General features: G+C 36.4%; 1 protein-coding gene across 1 annotated transcript; it reads right to left on the bottom strand.

Annotated features, from left to right (window-relative positions):
* Window positions 1–7,866: 7,866 nt before the first annotated feature.
* LOC135707808 (histidine-rich glycoprotein-like) lies at window positions 7,867–13,756 on the bottom strand. Its single transcript, XM_065229704.1, has 2 exons — window positions 13,577–13,756; window positions 7,867–8,205 (listed from the first exon to the last, which is right to left on the bottom strand). Exons 1-2 carry the CDS (start codon window positions 13,589–13,591, stop codon window positions 7,906–7,908), a joined length of 315 nt encoding a protein of 104 aa, XP_065085776.1. The 5' UTR covers window positions 13,592–13,756; the 3' UTR covers window positions 7,867–7,905.
* Window positions 13,757–16,105: the final 2,349 nt, after the last annotated feature.

Below are 16,105 nucleotides of genomic sequence, written 5' to 3'. Positions count from 1 at the left end.
TCTATCAGAACGATTGAACGATTCTTGCTGAAAAATTGCATTCTACGGTGCATTTAGCCATATATTATGGGTGTGCTCTCATGAGACACAAAGTGTGCAATTATTGGAATTTAAATGCAAAAGGTGCGTGCAACAACGTGCGCATTGGACTGATGCAAAATATGAAATTTTCGCTTCACAGTACTCAAACGGTTCCAAACTGGGTCCTGATTAGCCTCCCAAAATTTGATCTACTTTAGTAAGAAACTGACTTGGCACAAACCATTTCAAGTTTATATGGGAATTACTATGGGAAAACTTATGATTTTGTTGTTATCCATCTAACAATTCACCACATCATTGTGCTTTTAAAAATGATAGCAGTGATTATAGCAAATTTTATTAGCTACATCTTTGTTAAAACCCACTTTTCAATCAAACGTAACGAACAAAAGTTATTAATGATTCAAGTCACTGATGTTTTATGATAATGGTCATTCAACTGTTCAGCAGGCAACATTGGTGTTTCTGGTGCGAAGAATAGAGCACAATATCATGGCTACTATGTCACACTGCACAATACAGTGTTGCCCACAGAACAGCTGATTGATCATGCCATAAGATTATCAATCTCTTAAACAATTAATAACTATTTAATTTGACATTTGACTGAAAAACGATATTTCGCAAAGTTGTAGCTTAGAAAATTTTCCGTAAGAATAGTTATAGAATTAAAAAAAAGTAATATGGAAAATGGGTAGAAGACAATGAACAAAAAGTTTAGTTTTCCTATATTAATTTCCATATAAACTTCGAATGGTTTGTGCCAAGTCAGTTTCTTACCAAATGAGTTTAAATTTTGGGAGGCTAATCAGGACCTGATTTGAAACCGTTTGAGCACTGTGGAGCAAAAATTTCAAATTTTGCATCAGTCTAGTGCGCATCTTTTGGACTTTAATCTGTTTTTATCCATAATGTGACGCAAACGCCGTTGACAATATGGAATGTATTATCATCAATTCCAGTACCGAATCTAACGGTACCTCCCAGGAAGAATTCTCTGTAATCGGATTCCTTTTCCCTTCCGGCATCAGCAGCGCCAGAAATATTCCTTCTGTATTTCCTTGTGATTTTACGTTTGAAAGCACTACTTGATTTATTTTTTGCAAACAGTGGGGGATTTTGTGATACACTTTATCAACACCAAACAGCACCAATATATTCTTTTTGATCTCATTTAAAATCGAACATGACATCAATAAACCAGCACTAAGGAGGTAGGAGGTTTAAGATTGACTTACAGAGCAGTTTCATGAAGGGATAGAGTGATGTAGTACTATCATTTTTAAATCAAACACTTTGATTTTTTCGTCAGGCTTTAAATGGTTTTTAATACAGCAAAATTCTTAACTACTAATCAAGAATGTGTTGCACTATTAATCAGCGTGAAAGCAAAAAGGCTGTTGAATTGTTACTTGGGATGTATACTAACGCCACAAAAGTCCATAGCTAGGCAGGATCTCGTGAAATAATACAGAAGATTCAGGGAATCAATATGTTTACAAGTGCCATGTGGGGAGAGAGGTCTGAACTAATCAGTTCACCAACCAAACGACCTTGGTCACAGAAATCAGATACAGTATCCAGCTTTCCATGCTCGATAATGGCGGCCTACACACTCAATCTAGCTCGGTAAAATCTCAAACAATTGATTACCTCGGCATTTACTTTTGCTGATATTAGTTGGTTAGCTGAGATCTCAGCAAAAATATAATTTGTTAGCTGAGTCTTGGCAACTGTTTTACTAAATCTAGTCGGCTGTTGAAGTCTCGGCAAAAAATTAAGTGTGTACGCGGGTTTTCAAATGCAGCGACTACCGTTCTTTTTGACACTCACTGCAGGTTTGACGTTGCTCTCATCCTTTTCCCTTGCAAGGAATAGTGGAAAATGAAACGACATGTGATTACCAGTTAAGGCCGAAGCAAAGTGAAAATCTCATATAAAATACTCGATATAATTGACAATATTTCACATCGCATGGAGCTGTAAACAGATGCGATCCAGTTAAATCGAATTTTGTGGATCGTATCTTTTTCGCTTACACTTACGCTTACAGCAGCTAAGCGAAAAGTTGACCTTTCAAGCAGGCTTGCAATTGCTCATTACAGCTAAAATGCTATTTCTCGGTATTATGAAACAATGGGATACTATAATGATAATTTTTATTTGTAAGATGCAAGAAGAGGTGGTAAAGTTTGTATATGACATATAAAATTTGTCAATTTTGCTTTCAGAAGGTCACAACTAGCGATTTTATGATCGCTGATTGCTTGCTCATCGTGTTGCTCATCGTTACAGCTAATCGCTATTGTGACCCTCTGAAAGCTAAATTGACAGCTTTTATGTATCATACAAACACTTTACCTTCTCTTCTTGCTTCTTGTAAAAACGAATGATCATAAAAATATTTCATAGCTTCATAAATCCGAAAAATAGCATTTTAGCTGTAATGAGCATTTGCAAGCTTGGTTTCAAGAAAGAGCGTATCTGTCAGATTTTCACTTCACCGGAGGTGTAAACTGATCTATTTCGTTTCACGTGAACTGTGAACTGCGAAAAGAGTAAATTGGACTGTGTTCCACAACCATTTTTCAGCGTGGAAAGCTGGATATTTACATATATACTAGCGCCACGTTATGGAAAAACTCCGAACTAATGTGTCCACTAACCATAACACCTTGTACTGAAAAACTTTGCTTAATATTGTATATAATACGCTATTTCTCGGCTGTTCTTCAACCGATTGAGCTGATTTCATGTAGATTGACACTAATCACATAAAAAAAATCAGCGTAATTGGTTTAAGGACAGCAGAAAAACAGCGATGGGAGGATGGTACCATAAATGGAGGGGTTACTGAGTATGAGCATTAGCATGCCCCGTAACGTGGGTAGATCACCTTTTCATGGTACGTTACGGGATGTAAGATCTACCACCGATTCCTAGTCCCGACTACTTCAAACTAGGGGAACAGGATTTTTCAGTAATCAAAGGAACATATCTTAGTCCTTGTTACTTTTTATGCCTTGTTGATAGTGACAAGACTCGGCTTTTCCACCGAGGATGATCTTGAAACAAGGAAAAATTAGTTAGTTAGTCTTCATCTATGTGGTTCCTAATCTTCTATTCGTTGTTCTCATGATGTTCTGCTCAGTAAGCAAAAACAATCGCTCCAAAGCCACCGAGCCCCTCATATCACATCACACGAGTTGTTGAAACTATTCATACCCGGAACCGACAACGACAAGTTTCGCAAAATACATGATAAACAAGCGATTTGACCAAAAATGAAAGGACCTGGGACCTCGTTTTCAAACCACTGCAACCGACGATCATTCATATCCGAAAACTAAAATCTACGAAAAAGCAACTAGGCCTTCATTAAGTTCAGTTAACCTCCACTGTAGTCACACTCTTTAGAAACAATAATAAACTTTTGTCAACATCCCAACGAAATCGTACAACACGAACGAAGGTCACCCGTACACTTATGATCGATTTACGGTGCGGTAAGATTGGTCCGTTCCACCCAAGATCTATCAGTTACGATTTTATACAATAGCAGCCTGTGATAAATCGTAATATCATCTCCATTAAGAAAGATTGGGAAATCATTTTCAACTTGATCCATCTTACCATCTTCTTCTTCTTCTTCTTTCCTTTATTTAACGTCGGTCTCTGTTCCTCAATCTAGTGCCAATCACCGACGGACATCGATTGCCATCCATTAACGACAATCGAATGTGCAGGAAGGCAGCTTCCACACCTGCGTAGGATATCGCACCCATGCTTGGCATACACAGTTTTGGTCACGCACTGCTAATTTGCTAATAACTTTGCACACAGTTGACGGAACATAGTTCTTTTTGAGGCAGTAGATAGAATAGAGTGTAAGCTTGTTATAGATATGTAAAAAAGAGTAGAATTTAATGCTTGTAGTAAACTGTATTTGTTTTTGCGTTGTAAAAATGAGGTGAGAAATGCTCACTACACATCTCGGAATTTAAGTGTTAAATTGATTGATTCGAATGATAAGATTGACCTACTCTTTGCATATGTCTACAGTTAACTATGTTCCTAATCTATCAATTACCTTGAAGAAAACAAAATTTCAACAACTGAGTGAAAAGTTATTAACAAATGAGCAGTTGGTGTGTACAACTGTGCATGCCAAGCATGATCGCACCCATTCAACACACATGGGCCGGGTCCAACGGCTTCACTTCCTTCCCGAAGGAAGACGTGACCAGGGATTTTATGCCTCAGAAAAATCCCACCGACTTAGGCTGGGATTGAACCCAGACCCATTAGGGTGAGAAAGCAGTCACGCTTACCACTACACCACCGGCGCCGGCTCTTACCAAAATCAACCCATATTCGATTTCGGTTTGAAAATTCCAGAATCTTCAACGCACACACTTGGATTTTTTTTTTGTCGAGATGGGCACCACCGAGCAGCTCGGCATTTTATTTTGCTGGCTATCAGTGAAAAACTTGCCGAGATTCATCAAAATTTATGTTTGTTAGCTGCAGGGCTGGTAGCAGGTCACTTTTTAGTGACTTGGTCACTATTTTCAAGTCAGTCACTAAAAAGTCACTTTTTTCACCAAAAAGTAACTAAAGTCACTATTCCTTAAAATTTAGTCACTAAAGTCACTTTTTTACGACTAATGTTGAGAGTAAAGAATTTGACTTTAACAACTCAGAGTAAAGTCTGACAAGAAGAGTTGCGAACATATAGAAACGTTAACTGTTAAGGAATCTAATATTTTATTTATTTTCATCTTGAAATTGTCATAGACCAGACCTATCATACATTTTCAGAGATTTCGAAAAAAGTTCTAGACCCAATATTCTGGCTATTTTACATTATGATCTTGAAAGTTGTCCAAGCCCACACTGCAACACAAAAAGTTAGATAAAATTCACCTGAAAAGGTACGTAGATATTTTCCATCGCATTTTTCAGGTGAATAATACGTGTTTTGGGGGAGAGTTTACATTTGAGTGATTCACAAAGAAATCAATTGATTTTCACGTAAATTTTATCGGACTTTACGATAATCTTCAAATTGGCATCACTTAAAAGCTACGCGAACCAGCAAGTAAATGTTACTGGATTTTGTAGTAATGATAAAGTGAATTGGTGATAGACTGTAGATATATATTTCGCTTTAATTGAGTAATCAAATAATTGCATTCTAGGAAAAAAAAAACACTAATTTACATTATTTTATAATTGTCACTGATGATCTCGTTCGTCAATTGTTGATTGTTAGCACCTCGAACCATCCGTTCCCGTATTCTGCAATTTTATTTTTAATTTAAAATGAGTGTTAATTTATAAAAATTATAAAACTTACGCTTGAAAACATGAAGAAGCCTGGGAATTCCAACTCGTCCAACAACGACGAAAGGGCACTTTCTTCTATCGCCCTTTTTGAATTTCGAATACGACAAGAAATTGTTCATACCATGCAATGTAATCACGAAAAACTTACGTAACTTAAATCGTATTGTATTTTTTCCATACTAATATTCCGGTAATACAAAAACTAAACTCTGAAATGTATTCCTAAATCTCTAATTTTTCACGATCGAGATTTTAAATCCTAGACGCATTCAATTTTGTGATCATTCCATCTGGGAAAATTTTCCTCGTGCCATAATAATGAGTTTTTTTTTCTTAAACTGCGATCTAGAAAAGTTGTCTTGATCCAAGAGTTATGATTATTTTTCTATGTTTGAGGTGTTACAAAAGATTATATTCTTAGGAGGAATGGAGCAAAGTAAAAAGACGACCAGTTCTTTACAGCGACTACAAAGAAGAGAAGGATCTTTTATTGATATACTCATGGCTAACTTAGATCTATACACATTTAATTCTAGACTGCAGTACTTCATGTTGCTAAATGCATCTGAAGGATATGTATGATTCTAGATCTTCAAAAATTGTTGTCCTAAAATTGTAAAAAATTTACTAAAATCGGTACTTTGAACATTTTTCTCTGTGCCTCAATTTCGCGATCTAATAACAAATTCGTGATCTGAAGAGTGAGGAAATGGGGGTTAGAATTGGACTGTGATCTTGTTCATACTTTTTTTTTATAACAAATGTATGTGATCCTTAAATCAAACTCGAATTTGTTTTATTTTTAAAAAGTATGAAAAAAATATCGGAATAACTGAACCATATCTTTCCGATCAATAAAAAAATGTCACTATTGGTCACTTTTTAATGGATGAAAGGTCACTATTTGGTCACTATTTTCGTGATTTTAGTCACTAAAGTCACTACTATTACATCACATACCCACTACCAGCCCTGTAGCTGAGATCTCGGCAAAATTCCCATTTGTTAACTGAATCTCGGCAAGTTTTGCAATGATATCCAGAAAAATAAAATGCCGAGCTGCTCGGTGGTACCCTTCTCGGCAAAAAAATCAGAGTGTGCATATTTTCCACTAGCCAATTTTAGACTAGCATGATGAATCCATAAATGGAGGGATTACTGAATACAATCTCAACTCCCAACTTCACACAGTGTTCCCAAAAGAACAGATGTGAAATCATGCAAAATAAATTAGCATGGCTTCTAAATTGAATATCTCTAAGTTCAATTAAAGTACTGTCTTCAGCAAACATTTTCAGGAATTGTTCTATATGCTCCGTAAGTATGGATTTTTTTACTCTACGTAAAAATACCCATTATCTTCCAAATCTAGAAAAGTGATTTTTCACATACACAGAAAATTAAATTTTCATATAAAATTTCAAGTCAATATCGGCCAAGCAAGACCATTTTTAAAGTTTTTTTTTTACTGGGGATGTTTTTAGGTAGTTATATAACTTTTGTGACTATGTAAGTTGAATAATTCCAAAATGCGCAAAAATTCACACGGCCTACCGTACCAGTTACAATGTTTTGAGTTTTCATGTGATTTGACGTGTGTCGCATGATAGATTTTGATTCAAATATGATTATGACCCGTTCCCCGGAGATACTCGTATCAGGCCAATGTTCCCTTAGACACACAATATGACTCATATTGATCATATTTCCGAATATTCATGCGATTTGATGTGCCGCATTAAGGGTTTGTACCGGTTTTGATCATTTCTAGACCTATGCTCCACTAGTTGACCGATTTCAAAGATATTCAGTTGCGATCTATGTGACCATGTTCATGTGGCGCTTGTTGTGTCAAATTTGGTGCAGTGGTTGCCAAAAAAAAAAACTTGTCGTGGTTCGTCTTACCCCGCCTGCCTTTTGAATAGTTCCAAAAATTGATGCTTAATCTGTAAATATTATAATTTTTGTCTATAGGTAAATTAATGCTTGTTCATATGTAGCACAGCAGAATGTAAAACTGCTTGATCATTTTGAGCTACTAATATTGCTTAAGGTGGCGGTCTTACCGTTTTCCTCTACATTCGTTGGTATGAGTGCGTGATATTGAAAATACATCGTTGTAATTCAAACACCTTGAAGACAGTAATAATATGATTTAAATACTTTAATCGGTATTGCAAACAATCAACAAATAATTACACAGTAGCATCAAACAATATTCGATTTGATGATGAATTGATAAAGTTAAATGGAGTGTTCACTTTTTTCGTGTACACAAATCCGTAGAGTTGAATGTTGAAACTGATGACATGAAGCCTAAAGACCAATATCTTCGGATGTCTCATGAGCTAAGGGGAAAGGTCCGTCACTTTCCACAACATTTTGTCTTAATAACCTCGCTGATTACATTCAACTATAATTATAATTAAAAAAAAACGCAAGAAAAAAGATTCCGCTTTCCATACACTTTCATCATTCTTTTTTATTTATCAAACATTACTCTGTTATCACACGTTAATGATGATTTTTCTGACCATGTTGGGATCCACCATGCTGCTGTCCGTGACTGGCACCATGCTGCTGTCCGTAACTGGCACCATGCTGCTGTCCGTGACTGGAACCATGGACCTGTTGCTTGCTACCGTGTCCATAAACTGGGGCTGATGCATGGCCATGCTGCACTTGAGGCTGATGGTGTGCCTGTTTGTGAACTTGTGGTTGGTGGTGCACTTCTGGCTTATGATGAGGTTCAGGCTGGTGTTGCTTCCTATTGGCAGCCACGATAACGATGAGGGCCGCAAATGCCAGGGTGATCTGCAAGAAGAAGAAACCGTACGGATTAATGTACCGTGGACCCCCGATAATTTTAATGTTTTTATCAGAATGCTATTGGCCCCCTCCCTCCAAATTACTCTAACGTCATATGCCTAACACTCCCTGGATACCCCCTCACCATCCCTCTACAACGGGAGGGTGGTGTTGGTAAAGAGAGATGATCAAACCGATTTGTACCTTCATAAAAGTTGTCCGTGCTCGCTTTCTACTCTCTATATAGGTATACAATTTCACACTGCCGTACTCTAACGGAACTATCAACTCTATACTTTCATCTCCTCATTTATCGTATAAAAATTAACACTCTAGTCTGTATTTTGAGATTAGCATCTTCAACTACTTTAAAAATAGCTATTACAATTAGCTTTTAAGTTGGAAAAATGTTAAGATTTTTAAGGGCACTTTAAAAAATGTTATTGCTCTCTTAAAATCTAAGATATCCAATTATTTTTGGAACATTCATGATTTTGTATTGCTCAAATATATGTTTTCTTAATTGCTACTGTTGAATTTTCTGTTGGAACTTTTCAATTTATTGTTGCTTATTTACGGTTTTATCGGTGAAAACATATCCCAACAAACAATCGTCTATTGAAGAAACGACGTCTTGACGATTTTATTCAACTGCATGCTTAATAATACTTGTATTAGTTTTTAATAATAACTTCTGTTCAGGCTTTGTTCGCACAAATCTGGAGAATTTATTCAACCACAACACATTGAACTATGTGTTGTAAAAGGTATGTCGAGAAGCTTTTATTCGACTAATATGAGTTTTAACAGAGCTTATTCGATAACATTTTTGATTATTTAGCGTTTATTAGACATCACTACTTCCCCTTAAAATAGTGATGCTCTGAAGTAACGTTTAATTAGACATTATTACACATTACGATTATTCAACCGTGGGAAAATTAGCCCGCAAATAAGATGGACTGGGGGGGGGGGGATGGTACAGGGTTGGGTGTTTTTTCTTTAGTGATTGTTTTCATTATTTCTGACGTGGCACGCACTACATAGATATTACACCCAACCGGTGGATGTAAGATTCGCTTACAATTATGTGGGATTCATCATCAGAGGATGTAAGTGGAGACCGCATGAACCAAGGATGCAATATACCTAGCTGCGGTCCAATGCAAGAGAATTGGAGACCGAAAAATGTCGAGTGTATAAATGAATTATGTCGAAAAAAATTGGAAAAAGGTTGCCGACTGGGACTCGAACCACGAACGTTGTGATTATCAGACCTGTGCTTTCTCCACTGCTCTCTCCATGCTTCTGAATATGAATAGCCTAAAAGCAAACAAGAAGCGCTCATTTCCTCTCACACTTGACTTCGTATGCTTTTTATGCTGGAGAGATTCGAGGCAAGTGTGTGCGTCGTGCTGCCATGTTATACATAAAAATCAAGGCAAATGCTTGCTTGTGTAGATGAAAGCACAGACAGAACACGAAATAAAAAAGGCAAAAAACCATTACATCGCCTGCAAGGTCAACTTCTAACATTCGCTGCGATGTTCATGAACAGAGGATGATAGGAAATGGAACTAACATTCATTGTAATTAATTTTTGGTTTGCGTGTAGAAAATGAATTATATACATATACATGTCGTTGCATGGGATTCGAACCATGTACCTGCCGATAACCAGTCGCTTGCATTGTCATCTGAGCTATCCTAGAATACATCATAAGGGCAGCTCAATAATCAATAAAAGCTTGCTTGAAAGTGAATACCTATCAGCATTCCCGATCGCAACTCTAGCTCCTTCAAGGCTCTGTGGGAATGATTAATTCATTCATCGTTTACATAAGACCAATGTTACCTTTTCACCTCTGCGATTCCAAGGAAAGGTGAGACATGTGATTGATAATTACGACTTAAATTAATTAGGCGTAGAACACAAATAAAAAAGGGTTGAACTTGGGATTGAACTCACGACCTTCTACTTGGAAAGCGGAAACGGCAACCACTACTCTACTGATTTCGTTTTGTTTTTAGACTGAATCAGTGTTGTGGAATAATGAATGGAGAGAATTGATCAAAGCAGATAGGACTATTTGAAATGTTCATCGAGAACTGGCTTCTTTTATGGCGGTAATAGTACGTTCAGACTACAGAGTTATAACATGTTATAGTGCTATCTTGATGGTGGTTTCTGTGTTGCAATTATTTGACAACCGTTATAATATGCTCAAACTCGTATTCACTTTTAATACCGTCCCAGTTTGGATGATCTACAAAATATTTGCTTAGAGTTTTGTTGAATTTACTCTGACGTCAACATCAAAGCAATCGGGAATTCTTGATTGGGATTTAATCCGAGGATAATACCGGTTGGAGCTTACCACCATTAATGTTCTTCGCTACATCCATGTTCCTTGTTGTATATTTCCCTCTTTGCGTGTCACGTTTTAACATTGATGCCATTCGAACGGTACGTCTGCCTCATGTTTCACGCAAAATTCGAATCCATTTCCTACACGCTATCGGGATCTTTAAAAACCGATAAAAGTGATTATCAGGATGAGATTTACTGCTGCACCCAAAATTGTTCGCTTTATACTTTATGTTTGGTTTTTACTTCAACACTTAAAGCAATAACTTTACTACGCACTTAAAATAACAATAATACAACGTAACCCAGCAAAACGGCCAACATCAAACCAAACAACCCGATGGTAGTTCTTCACACATTCGCAGTCTTCAAAATCAACCAATCAGCGACTGGATCATAATCTATACCCAGTTGTCTGAATCTAATCTTAGGACTACCAGTAATAGTGTTTCATTTTGCTTTATCCCAAAAGATGGAACGATTTGATGTCAACATTTTATTTGGGCGAAACTGCTTTTGTAAACAAAGAAATTTAACAAACGTGTTAAACTACTTTAACTATTTGTTTTATATTACTTCTGCGTGAAGTTGGTAAGTCTGCGAGTGCGGTAAAAATCGATAGAACTGTTTCAAACACATCGTCGGTACATAAGCGAGGCGGTGATCATCTCTTTTTGCCAGTGGTGTCGTGGGGATACCTCTCACCATCCCTCTCCAACGGGGGAGTTTGGTAAAGAGAGATGATCAAACTGATTTGTACCTCCATAAAAAGTTGTCCTTGCTCACTCTCTACTCTCTATATATACAATTTCAAACTGCCGTACTCTAACGGAACTATCAGCTCTATACTTTCATCTCCTCATCTATCGTATACAAATTACCACTTTAGTCTATTATTTGAAATTAGCATCTTCAACTATGTGCTAAACTAATTCATTTCTTTATCGATTTATATTCAAATTCTCCTCATTTCAAACATGTTAAGGAAATTTTTCAGACACCACCACTTGGTGGCGAATTAATCATCTTTAGATTGTTTTTTGACAGATCTTTTTTTTTATTATAGTCACTTTAACACATATTAGGTCATTAATGACTTGTCCGGGATGAGAATTCGTGACCTTTAGCTAACACAGACAGATCACAACAGTCATTAGAATGTTATCAAGTCTACCATGATCGGAACATGTAAATATTTTCGCCATCTTGAACGTCAAATGCATTGGTACTCACGGCGGACATTACCCGAGTAGGAACAAAAATCTCGATAGCCGAAATTGGTATGGATGAGCCTGACCAATACCAATTCCATACCAAATTATGCAAATGCAATACCAAAACAATACCACACAGGTATTCTTTTGACATTCAAATATCATTTTTTGTTATTTACAAAGTATTTTGCATGCAATTTTTTGGTATTTTACCTCTTATGTCATATTGGTCAACACCAAATTTTGGTATCAGGTCAGAATTAGGTATTCATTTGTTATATTAGCCTGGTCGGCTAGAGTTCACAATGTATACTGATGTTCTAAAAATAATCCCGTTATCAACAACCCTAACAAGAATAAACATGAATAAGTCAGTTAAGATTATTCCTTAATAAATTTAGGCTGGAATCTGAGGATGGAGCGGGAGTCGACCGACATATGACCCATTCCTCGAAGTTCTTCACCGCGACTTTCCAACTAAATATCTTATTTTCTGTGTTATTACTTTAAATTGATGTAAAACATGTTTGAAGTTATCTGTGTTGTATCAAAACATTTCTATATACCGGAAATTTTCTATTAAAACGGAGTTAAAGTAAAAAAAACTATTTTTAACTCACGTAGGGTTTTACTTCTAGTAGCCCTTATAACGGAGTATAAAAGAAGAAAACAAAGTAAATCAAACCTTCAATTTGTGCTCATAACACTGCCATATTATGAAGTTTATCATAAATTTTAAACGAAAAGATTAATCACAGGCCGATAATCTGCGTGTCAAGTAACCTGGAATGGGTCATATAATGGAAGAGTCGGCATTGGAGTCGAATTTTTTTTCGCATGGTTGCAAGGATTGTCCGTGGAATTCGTCGCACATACATATTCAACTCTCCAAAACACGATATTCTATAAGTCGATGTCGAGTTATTATAGAACCACTCTGAAAGTAGATTTTCATGACATCTAAAATGGCCCCAAATATTTATTAATGCTTTCTTGTGGAGAGTTAACTGTATTCAAACTTCAATCCATTTAGTTTTTGATGCATCGTGAAATTACTCAAATTTACTGTTTTGTTTTTATTTCTTCTCGTTAGAGAGCCACTGGCCGACGTCTAGAAAAAGGTTATTTTAAAATCTTTTCAAGAAGGTTATTGTAGAAGCTTCTTATATAAACTTCATTTATAGAAGCTTATTTTTAAGCTTGACTTGGAACCATGTTTTATTAGCTTCATTTATAGGTTTATTTAATAAGCTTCTTTGAAACGCTCGCCCGTCGCTCTGTTCATCTGACTAAGAAAACCCGGGCAGGATAGTCAATTTGAGAGCATTACATCGTTAAACACTCTGAACACGATGCCTCCCGTAAAATGTGTAACGGCAAATTGGCAATGTTTGAAAAATCGTTGGTCAGCAATTTATTGATAGATTTTAAATCAATTAATTCCAAATAATTTTTTAAAGTACGTAGTTTCAATGGTGCCAGTAGGTTTGAAATTCGTCAATAAATGGCTGAGTTATGACTTTCCAAACAGTGCAAGTTTGCCGTTACACAGTTTACCGGAGGCACCGTGTTCGGAGTGCTAAAAGGTACGACTATCCCATCAAATCTGTTGCAATATTTTACTTCCGAGCTTTTGCACATTTTACTTTGTCTTCATTCTTCGATTAGAAATGTTTTCCAATTCTTGTTCATCCCGAGGTTTATCCACTATGTATCCTTCACAATTTATAGCTGCAGTTTCACATGCACACATTGCAATTTCATCGCCAAGCCAACAATCACCAAAAATACGTACCATCAATTTAACCATTTTGAATGAAGAATTTTTCGGACGAAAACACGTGTTCTGTTCTGCTCACGAGCGCAACTAACTGACTAACTAAATTGCAGCCGACGCGTGACAGACTTTTATACAGAATAAAAAATAAGGAAACAAAAAAAAAAGCTGAGAAGACGCGTTACTTTAATTAAAGACCACAAGCGATGGCGGAATATACATTCCTCAATATAACCTGAACAGCAGTCAGTGGTTGGAAGATACATGTAGGTATTAAGAGCAAACAACTTTATTGCCTCAATCTGACCATTCTCGATAATTTTTTCAAAGGGACGTATCAGCTTTTGTAATCAATGCATTTAATCGTCGATTTAGCGTAACTGGTAGCTCGCACACGCTTACTAACACCATTAGCAGGTAGGGAAAACAATTCCCCTATCTGATGGTAGTGTTAGCATGCGTGGGCGAGCTACCAGTTACGCCAAATCGACGATCAAATGCATTGTTTACAAAAGTTGATACGTCTCTTTGAAAAAGTTATCGAGCATTATGTTTTCGTATTTTTGTATTACTGACGGGAAAAACACGATGACGTAGTGTTAGTCTTTTTTTCTCTCATCTCTATCCTTGTCCATATAGGGTTAAGATTCAATTTCCGTCATACTATGCACAACCCACATACTTCTCTTTTTCGAACGGTTTTTATCAATGAAATAATTCTATCAAAGATTACTTTTAAATTTATTTACCTTTCCATATGATCCGCTAGATTTGATAAATTTTGGACATATTTAAAAAAAAAATCAAACCCTGCTTGATTCCAATTCCGTCATACGAGTTTCAATTCCATCCAAACACATTGAAACGTTATTGGATTCACTTCACGGAAGAACCCTGATAAAAATAACCATAAAAAAGAGCTTAACGACGTGTTCGGGGTATCATACAAACCATTTGTGAGATAGTTTACCCATCCGGGATGCAGTTCGTTTATTGTATATGTTTATAAGGGAAGGTAGAAAAAATGGATTCACTAGAAGCACTTCTTTTGTTTTTAGAAAAATGGACGAAAATATTAATACTGTACGTTCTTATAGATTTTGTTTTGTAGCTGTTTTTTGAACTGAACTACCGTACCAAACGTATGATTGATTCGTTTACGTTGAAATCATTGATATATTTGATGCTTCTGGTCGATATGACGGAAATGGGCGCTAATGCCGAAGTAGTTATCTACCCTATATTACAGCTATCTGGTTAAAACCAACCGAATGGATGTTCTGCTGGGGGTTATTCTCATCCGAAAAATAAAACACGCAAAACAGGTTTTTCTGGGACTGAGGCTCGGACACATTATTCTTTGTTATGATGGTCCTACCAGAGTCCAATATTTAGAACGAAGAAAATTCTCGGACGAACGGGCTTAGGGATGTTACGCTTTGTTTTTAGGCCAGAAACCGGAATATTATCACATGCATAAAATTATGCAGAATCTAAGCTGTTTCTGAATGGGATAGCCTTGTTTCTGCTTTAGACCGTTTCCGTAAAGGTCACGATGATGAAATTCAAATATTCGTATTTTAATTAACTCATTTACATAAATTGTATTGAACGTTTACGTGCTATTCTAAATGTTAATAATTAACATCTTCCTTTCTAATACCCCGTTCACACTACAAGCCTATACACTTATATTTCGCTGGGTTGGGTTGGGACGCAACCTCATACCATACACTACGAAAAAGTCATGTAAATTTTGGCTCGAATTTTGGTGCCTTGAGACCGACACTTTTAAGCGGCCCATATGATATAAAAATCAGTTGAAAGAAAAGAGAAAATCAATTCAATCAAACGCACTTTTCATCGAGTTGCATATTTTTGGTTTCGGAACCCTTAGGGTAGGTGTTCCAGTTATAGTGGTGTACCTTTAGTTGCGGTATGGAGGTTGTGCCGGAATAGTGAGGAGGATCCGGATAAGATTATTTTTCATCGGGAGCTCTCCTAAAATAAAGCATATTTGCATATTTCAAACTTAAAATATGCCCAAAAGTGACAGAAAATAATTAATTTTCCTTAAGATTTTCACTCCTTTGCACCTATAGTTGCGGTAGTGTTCCTATAATAGTGGAACCCATAAGAAACAACGCATTTCACTATAATAGGAACCAAAGTTAGCAACTACCACAACTACTGGAACAGTGTTCCTATTAATGGAGGACGATCTATCTAAAATTTTATGCAATTTTATTACAATGAAATATTTTTCTATCAAAATAGAGGTTGCAAGCTGTAGATTGACGTACAACAATTGTGTGTACATCGTATATTTATTTTTTAATTTGTAAATTGGTTTTGTACCTCCACTACTGGCTCACCCACCCTAATTATACATCACATGTTTGTTTACGTACCATAATTTACATGAAAGATGGATTACGTCTCGTGTAAAAATAGTTATTTGTAATGTCGTTTTCGTTTTTGCGGTGTAGCTACACCGGTGCTACACCGCCGAACACCGAAAAAAAAATTCAGGGTGTAACTATCGGT

The sequence above is a fragment of the Ochlerotatus camptorhynchus genome, unplaced genomic scaffold (assembly GCF_037179485.1).
Source record: "Ochlerotatus camptorhynchus isolate MF236.1 unplaced genomic scaffold, CSIRO-AGI_Acam_v1.1 ptg000319l, whole genome shotgun sequence".
NCBI classification, from domain to species: Eukaryota; Metazoa; Arthropoda; class Insecta; order Diptera; family Culicidae; genus Ochlerotatus; species Ochlerotatus camptorhynchus.
The sequence above is the reverse complement of the archived record's forward strand: the minus strand, read 5'-3'. Positions and strand labels throughout refer to the sequence as shown.